Source organism: Orycteropus afer, unplaced genomic scaffold (genome assembly GCF_000298275.1).
Source record: "Orycteropus afer afer isolate SDZICR_OR568_19922 unplaced genomic scaffold, OryAfe1.0 scaffold00482, whole genome shotgun sequence".
NCBI classification, from domain to species: Eukaryota; Metazoa; Chordata; class Mammalia; order Tubulidentata; family Orycteropodidae; genus Orycteropus; species Orycteropus afer.
In genome coordinates this window covers 238,205-247,105 of record NW_006922069.1, presented here as the reverse complement: position 1 = coordinate 247,105, position 8,901 = coordinate 238,205, and the positions used below count along the sequence as shown (strand labels likewise).

Below are 8,901 nucleotides of genomic sequence, written 5' to 3'. Positions count from 1 at the left end.
AGTAATAATTGATAAGAAAGAACTTCTACTCTTATGCTATTTGTTTTCTGTTAATCATATATGTACCTATTTTATTCTTGATTTCTTTCATTACTTCCTCTTTTGTGTTTAGTTGATTTTTGCCAGGAACTATTTTGATTCCCTTTTCATTTCTGTCTGTGTATAGTTTTTAGATAATTTCTTTGTGCTTACCAGAGAAATGACATTTAACATCGTAACCTTATAACAATCTAGTTTGAAATGAGGGAGCTCTGGTGATGTAGTGCCTAAGCCATTTGACTGCTAACCAAAAGACTAGCAGTTCAAACCCACCAGCCACTCCTGGGAAGGAAGATTGGGCAATCTAGTTCCACAGAGATATCACCTTGGAAACCCAAGGAGGGGTCGCTATGAGTTGAAATCAACTTGATGGCAGTGAGTTTGGTTTTTTTGAATTTGAAATGATACCTACTTTATTTCAATACCATATGAAACCTCACCTCAGATGTTGTCACAAGGAGTTTTAAAACTGGAACAAGGAATAAAGTTCAAGGATAGAAAACAAAAATTCCATCCATATTTTATTATTTAACTCAGCTAACTATCTATAAATTATATTTCATTCTTGCAGACAAAATTAACCCTGGACATGGCCTCAGCTATCAACATGCCAGGCCCCGTGTGCCTCATTGAGAATATTAATGGGAAACTGCTGGCTAATGAGGAAGCTTTGAAGATCCTGTCTACCATTAAGCAGCCTGTTGTTGTGGTAGCTATTGTGGGACTCTACCGCACAGGAAAATCCTACCTGATGAACAAGCTGGCTGGAAAGAAAAAGGGTAAGTTGCACCAGCATAGTTCTAGTCAGTACCTTCTGTCTGCTCACACTGCCTAACATCGAATATGGTGATGTAAAAGAGAAAGTTTAGAAGTGGGATGAATATTGAAAGCTAATGTTAGGTTAAAATTTTTATCTTTACTCTGTTTGGGAAGATAAGAGTGAGCTCCATCTTGCTTCACACTTTGCTTTAATTTTCCCCTTTAAAGAGTATAAATTACTTTTCCTGGATAGAATGAGATAGTAATAAAAAACAATAAATGTACATAAAAATGAACTCTAAGGCATTTACTAATATGTTCATGTGGTAACAACAGTCTTGCACTGATCTTTAAGGTTAAGTCAAATGTTTCAATCTGTATTGTATATTCCAATTTCACTATTCTCTAGGTTAATTAAGATATACACTGGTTATGGTTTTAGTTATGTCTTCTAATCTTCATTACATTAACTTTTATCTCATTGTCCAGACCTGCCTTCTATTAAAACTCCATTCCGAAATATCACATTCACTCTTTGCAGGCTTCTCCCTGGGCTCCACAGTGCAGTCTCACACCAAGGGAATCTGGATGTGGTGTGTGCCTCATCCCAATGTGTCAAGCCACACCCTAGTTCTGCTTGACACCGAGGGACTGGGAGATGTAGAGAAGGTAAAAAAAAAGTTTTAAATTCTACATATGCCAGATATATAGCCATCCTTGCCAGTGACGTGTCTGTGGAATATAGTATCTATGGCAATTAGTTTTAAATTGCTGAATGAGCTGTTACAGCTGGCAATGGAAGCAGTAATGACCAACAGAAACTGCTTATAGTAACTGCCCCATTCAAGCCATACCCAGGGCATATCTGCCATAATTTAGATATGCCTCTGCTTCTTGCACTACCACTCCCCAAATGCTGACTTATGCTTCCAATTGATCATTGTTGTTGTTGTTGTTATGTGCCATCGAGTCAAACCCGACTCATAGCAACCCCTCCTTGGGTTTCCGAGGCAGTATCACTACGGAAGTAGGATTGCCCAACCTTCCGATCATATCAATATGTTATTCTTTTTTCTTTGCTTGATAGTTGTGAAAGTTTGATCTAGCATCCAATTCATTACCCAACTAAAGCCAGGTCTGTGTGAGCACAGTAAACATAACCTCTGAGCATGAGGTACTGATTTGGGAGTTGGTGCATACCATGTACTCTGAATCCCAATTCATAAATATGGAGAGCGGATATTAAAGTCAATTAATTAGGTGGTTATGTAGTTCATAAAGTAATAATAAATGACTTTTTTTTAGCCATGTGTCTTTCATATGTATGATAGCAGAATGTTTTGTTGAGCCTGAAGAAAGCGCCACTAAACCTGATTAGATATTTTACAAACATGTGTGACATTTCACAATGGGGGCCAGGAAAGATGATAAGAATGGTCTGATCAAAATACTTTGCCAGAAATTTGAAAATTAGTCTGAGAACTTACTGACTGAAGTCAGAGTTTGTAGACAGTGGTGAAATAATGCCAGCTTTGCCACTCACTGGCCAGGTGACATTAATTACATCATTCACCTTCTCTGTGCCTTGGTTTTCCACCTGTGAGATGGTGTGGTCGTTCGGTTTGTGTGTCAACTTGGCTGGGCCTGGTTGAGAGGCTGGGCAGCTGGTGGTACTTAATCCCCATAAGGCGACTGACAATCAACTCCATGGTGGGATCTACCACAAGCAGCTGGGTAACTGCCTTTGGTTATGTGGTCTGCTTCTTGAATATAAGGAGAAGCCTTCGGGAATGGTCTCTAGCCTATGGCACGCTTGGACTCTGCATGTAGCCGTGTCATTGCTCAGCAGCCTGCTATGCTCTGCCGACCTTGGGACTTACAATGGACTTAAGCTAATGGCCTGCCGTGTGGTCTGGTAACATTGGGACTGTGCCCTTTTACTTGTCAACCTTGGGGCTTCTCAGCCTCAGCAGCCACCAGCTGTTTGAGTGAAGAAATGCCTCTAGCTCCAGTGAGCCGGGAGCAGGAGGCAGAGCTGGACCCCAAGGTTGAGGGGCTTTCACCCAGCCCCTAGAGCCTGGCACTTTGAACTTGGACTTAAAGCCTCCAAATTATAAGAATAAACACCTGTTTGTTAAGGCCATCCCATTTGTGGTATATTTCTTGTCAGAGTAGCACTAGGTAACCAGAACAGATGGGGGTACTAATCATGGTATCAATGTCATAGGATCCTGGCAAAATTAAAATTAGTTGATATTCATTAAAAAAAAAAAAGACCAGGTTTATTGGTCTGATAGAGCCTTGTAAGAACCCCGAGACTATGGCCCTTAGTTACCATTCAGGTCTGGAATTGAATTCACTCCCATGGATTCCAGCCAAACAATAGGCATATAGGGTGAACATTTACATTAAGTAGATACACTCCTTAGAACCATCAATCATGGGAGGAAAATAAGGGCAGTGTGTGCACTGAGAGATAGCTCAGGGGGCAGCAATGCACAGGAAAGGACACAGGGAAGCGGTAACTACAGAGAGGAAGTGGGAAGAGATGTTACATTGTGGGGAATTGCAGTCAATGTCATGAAACACAATGTGTATGAATTTCAGTACGGAAAATGAATTTGCTCTGTAAACTTTCACCCAAATAACAATAAAAAATTAAGGAAAAAAAAAATGGTCTTATCCATAACATCCATATTTATAAAAGAGCAAGTCGAAGTGTAACATCTAATGACAACATCTTCGTTCTTAACAGAAGATACATTATTACTCTTACAAATCTTTGGCTAAAAATATATATATATATTGTTAAAATAGCATTCTTTAACAACTGCCTAAAAGGTTGTTTACCACCATGTGTCATTGGAATGGAATTAGGCCACATCTAAATTTAGGAGCACATTTGAATATTAGTAGCCCATCATTTTCAAGTGCTTATGTACTTAATACTCTGATATGTATTCATATACAATATTTTATTTAAATTTCACAATACCATAAACTGAATGTTAAAAAACTCATCATATAGATGGAAAATAAATAATACCCGAGGGAGTGATTTACCTAAATTTCCACATGTAGTATGAGGTAGAGCTATAGTTCAGACTTGGTCTACCCGAATCAAAAGCAGATGTTTTCTGCACTCAATCCTAGGGAGACAACCAGAACGACTCCTGGATCTTTGCTTTGGCGATACTACTGAGCAGCACTTTTGTATACAATAGCATGGGAACCATCAACCAGCAGGCCATGGACCAACTACAGTATCCTTTTTGTGGTCCCAAATAGCACCAAATCTAGAAAAGAGCACCTTTAATTTCTTTTTTTTTTTTTTTTTTAACCAGCTATAGAGGTGGACAACTACAGAAGAATTCCTAAGTTCCTTCCATAATGAATCCCATTATTCTCAACATCCCAGTTCAATCACTCTGAGAAGTCCAAACATTCCTGGTCACACATGATCCTCAGCTACACAAAGTGCAATACATCTTTGTGATTTAATCTCCCCTCTAATCTCCAAAGCCTCAAAGTCCTCTAGAATTTATGTTCGCACTTCAACAAAACCCTATATCTTTATTATTTTCTCTAAATGCTTCCCTGGGCATCCTCTGCCAACAGTTTGCCCTACAGGCCCATCAAGTGGTCTCAAGTGATGACTTTTTCCTCCCTGTACCTTGCATTTCACAGGTCCCAGAGAGGAGCTAGATGTCATACTTCCTCCTTATTACATCCAGATACTTTCTTTTTGTTTTCCCAATTAAAAAGAGAAGCTTTTAATTTGAAGCACATACCCTCAAACTATACCACTCTTCTTTGTTGCAGTCATCTACCAATCTCTCAGTAAACAAACCCCTGATTTATTCAAGATATCAAGTTAGCTCCTGGTTCACTGTCTTTCTAGAGATTTCAGCAGACACTCATCCAACCCTTGATCTCTCCTTTCCATTACTTCTTAATAACCTTTTCTTCCACCTTCCTACATTACTTAGTCTTGATCATTATCAACAACTTCACCATTTCCACAAATTCAGTTTCAAGCACTGCAGGGAACTAGCTTTTTTTGTCAAGGTCACCTTTACGTTTCTGTATCTAATGGCACATTCTCAGTCCTCATCTTATTTGATATTTCAGCAGCATTTGGAAAAAAAAAAAAAAAGATCTTTTCCTCCTTTCTAAACACTTCATTGTTGTGGTGTCTAGAATACAATACTTCTCTAAGTTACCAACTTCTTCCTTGGCTATCCTTTTTCACCCTCTTTCTCTTCTTAGTCTCTAAATCTTATAGCTCTTGGGCCTTTTCTCATACATACCAACTCTACATTCCTAGGTGATTTTATCCAGTCTCAATAGGTTGAATGTCATCTATGTTAATCACCATCAGTTTATATCTGCAATCAACCTCTGCTCTCAATTTTAAACTTGTATATACCGAAAGCTTCTATCTCCATTTAGATGTGTAAGAGATATCTCAAACTTACTACGTATGAGATAGAATTCTTAATTTTCTTGTACAAACCCTCTTTCCCAGTCTTTCTCATCACAGTGAATTCCCACGTCATCACACAGGTGATGATCAAAATGTTGGAATCATCCTGGATGATGCTTTCCTTATACTCTAGAAACTATTAAAGAACAAGTCCTGTCAGTAGTACTTTCAAAAAAATTTCCTCAGACCACTCCTCACAAGCCCCCTATCATCTCTCATCCGAGTTGAGTCTTGAACTGCCTAATTGCTCTCCCAGTTTATACTCTTGCTTCTTACAGATGCTATACCAGCCATAATGATCTTTTAAAAACAAATATCAGACCATATGCTCTCTTAGCTCAAAACCCCTAATGGCTTCCTATAAAATGTAGATTAAAATTCAAACCCCTTACTATGGCTTCCAGATCTTAAATGGTCTGGCCCCTATCTCTTCTTGGAATATGTCATAGCCTCACAGGACTTCTTGCTCTAGATTGGACACACTTATATATTTATTATCTAAGGATTTACCAGTGCTGCCTGGAATGCTCCTTCAGTGGATTTTTGTGTGGGTGGTGGCTCATACAATTCATTCAGATCTCTGTGCAGATATCAGCTCAAATACATAACAATATAACAGCTACATAAACCACTACATGCAGATGCACACATAGTTGTTCTGTAACTCCTCAGCCTGGTTCATTTTTTCTTCAAGATAATTGTTGTCAATGTCTGATATTACCATATTTTTCTTACTTGTTTATTGTCTGTCTCCCTCATTAGAGTGCAAGCTCTGTGATAGTAGCATTGTCTCATGCATTGCAATAGTCCCAGTTCCTAGTAGTGCCTGGTTCATAAAGGTGCTCAAAAAATATTTGTAGAATGAAAACAAACTGCATAAAAATTGTTAAGAAAATATAACATAAAAATACTATTGTTTCTCTGTACTTTTCCTAAGTTAACACCTCAGCTATGTGACTGAGCTGACAGATCGAATCAGGGCAAAGTCCTCACCTGGAAATAGTGAGGTCGATGACTCAGCTGACTTTGTGAGCTTCTTTCCAGCCTTCGTGTGGACTCTGAGAGATTTCTCCCTGGAGCTGGAAGCAGATGGAAAACCCATCACTGTTGATGAGTACCTGGAGCTTTCACTGAAACTAAAACAAGGTTCTTGGGACTGATGGTTGGGTAGCAAATAGACAATAATATCAAGAATGACCATTTCTCTGTAGGTGCTAAAAATTATAATTTCTAACCGTTTTTCTCTGACAGTTGTGCTAGAGAATGTGAAAACATTACTTGGCTGAGTTAGTTGGATTCAATTTCTCTTCTTGGAGAAAGATTTTTCATTTTCTACTCTATTCCTTTTTTAATTTCTGGTCCATGATTAACTAATTTTTATCTCCCTACATAGGCTTTGTGAAAATTATGATATTGAGAAATCAATTTTTAGGAGTTGTACTACCTCTAATTTTTATTCCCGCAGGTACTGATAAAAAAGTTAAAAACTTTAATGAGCCTCGATTATGCATCCGAAAATTCTTCCCCAAGAAGAAGTGCTTCATCTTTGACCGGCCTGCTCAAAGGAAGTACCTTGTTCGTCTGGAGCAGCTACAGGAGGAAGAGATGAACTCTGAGTTCCCAGAACAAGTTGCAGAGTTCTGCTCCTACATCTTTAGCCATTCCAAGGCTAAGACTCTTTCAGGAGGCATCATAGTCAATGGACCTCGTGAGTGTCCTTCTCTCCCCATTCTTTACTTGGACTTTCCTCTACCCATTTTAGAAGATAAAAGAGGGAGACATAGAATCACTTCCAACAAGTATATAGATTATTGATGCCAAAGGAAGCACAATAAAAGGATCCCATTTATGAAACTTACTGGGGAACTAAAACTATTTCTAGGATCATCTAATATTCATAATAATAAGGTTAAAAAAAAAAAAAAAGGAAAACGATTGGACTCTATTTGTGTTATATAACCTTTTCCACCAACTTCTCAGTTCCCCATTTATGAAATATCTTCCAGGAGATCTACACAGGGTGACAAAGTCAGGAAAAGGCAAATACTTATACGCCAGGCTTTGCCAGTAACCTTGGTGGAATACTCTTGTCCATAAATTAAAAAATATTTAGTAAATGCCCAGAATGTACCAACCATTGAGTATAATAGTGAATAAAAGAAATGTGATTTCTAGTTTCATTCCAGCATAATAATAGGACTAAAAGGTACTTTTAAAAAAGTTTCAAAATTCTCAATGATAAATAGTGATAAGCTCAATAAATCAAAATAATAGATTGTTATGAGACAGTAGTGGGAGCCCTGGTGGCACAGTAGTTAAAGTGTTTGGTTGCTATCCAAAAGGTCAGCAGATCTAACCCACCATTTACTCTGTGGGAAAAAGATATGGCAATCTACTTCTGTAGAGATTATAGTCAAGGAAATCCAATGGGGCAGTTCTACTCTGTCCTATATAGGGTTGCTAAGAATCAGAATGGGTTTGGTTTGCTTTTGGTACGAGAGAGTAAGGGGGTCTAGGTAGTATGTGATATAATTAAAGCTGGGGATAGCGAATGCTTGCCTGTTAATGTGATGTCTAAGATGAGAATTTAAAAATTGGTAGGAGTTAACCAGAAGAACAGGGAGTAATTGATGTACAGACAGAAGGAATATTGCATGAGAAGGCCCTGAGGCAGGAAAGAACTTTACAATTTCAAGAAAATAATTAAAAGAAAGACAATATGATTGCTATAAGAGTAGAGTGAATAACAGTGGAGCATGGTTGCAAAAGCATGCAGGGGGCAGTTCTTAAAAGGCCTAGTGGATTACTTCAAGATTAGAGTTTAGTCTAAGCTCAATGGGAGGATTTTAAAGGAGATTGAGTAAAGAGCTCAATTGTCTTATTTACATTTAAAACTGTCCTTCTGAGTATTTTGCGTAAGAGAATGAATTAAAAGATGGATTCTATTTACAGTCGTCCAAAAATAGGTAGTATTTATATTTAAAACTATCCTTCTGAGTATTTTGTGTAACGAATGAATTAAAAGATGGATTCTATTTACAGTGGTCCAAAAATAGGTTGGAATATGTTGGATAAGGTTATTAGGCAGTAGAGATGGTCAAAATACAGGTTTCATACATATTTTGGATGCAAATCTGTAAGAATGAATGATAGATGGAATGTAGGGATCAAAGAGAAGGAAGCATCAAGCCTGATGCCAGGATTTTAGGCTTATGCAACTGCTTGTATGGATGTTATTTACCAAAGTAAGAAAATCTGGAGGAAGAATAGTTTTTTAGGATAAATGAAGTCATTTGGATTTGGAGTTTTTAATAGTGATATTCTTCTGATATACAGAAAAAGGAATATTATGAAGGCATTCAAATTTCTTTAAAAAAATGAGGTCAGAGAAAGAAATAAAATTTAAGAGTTATCAACATAAATGGTACTTAAAACTATTAAAAAGGGTGAGAATGTGGTATGAAAAGAAAAGGCCCAGGATGGAGTTCCAAAAAATTGCTATATGTAGGGTAATCAATGGTTCTCATTTGCCCAAGACTGGTTTTTCTAAGATGTGGGAATCTCAATGCTAAAACCAGGAAAACCTTAGCCAACTGGGGTGAGTTGATCACCCTACA

At 37.8% G+C, this 8,901-nt stretch overlaps 1 protein-coding gene across 1 annotated transcript in view; it reads left to right on the top strand.

The window, feature by feature from the left end:
• Positions 1-616: 616 nt before the first annotated feature.
• Positions 617-8,901, top strand: part of LOC103209154 (guanylate-binding protein 2-like) — a 14,238-nt gene continuing 5,953 nt past the window's right edge. Inside the window, exons 1-5 of the mRNA XM_007954936.1 lie at positions 617-818; positions 1,340-1,467; positions 3,952-4,061; positions 6,234-6,430; positions 6,750-6,992. Of these exons, the coding sequence (XP_007953127.1) occupies positions 629-818; positions 1,340-1,467; positions 3,952-4,061; positions 6,234-6,430; positions 6,750-6,992 (868 nt within the window). The 5' untranslated portion in view covers positions 617-628. The remainder of the gene's footprint in view (positions 819-1,339; positions 1,468-3,951; positions 4,062-6,233; positions 6,431-6,749; positions 6,993-8,901) is intronic.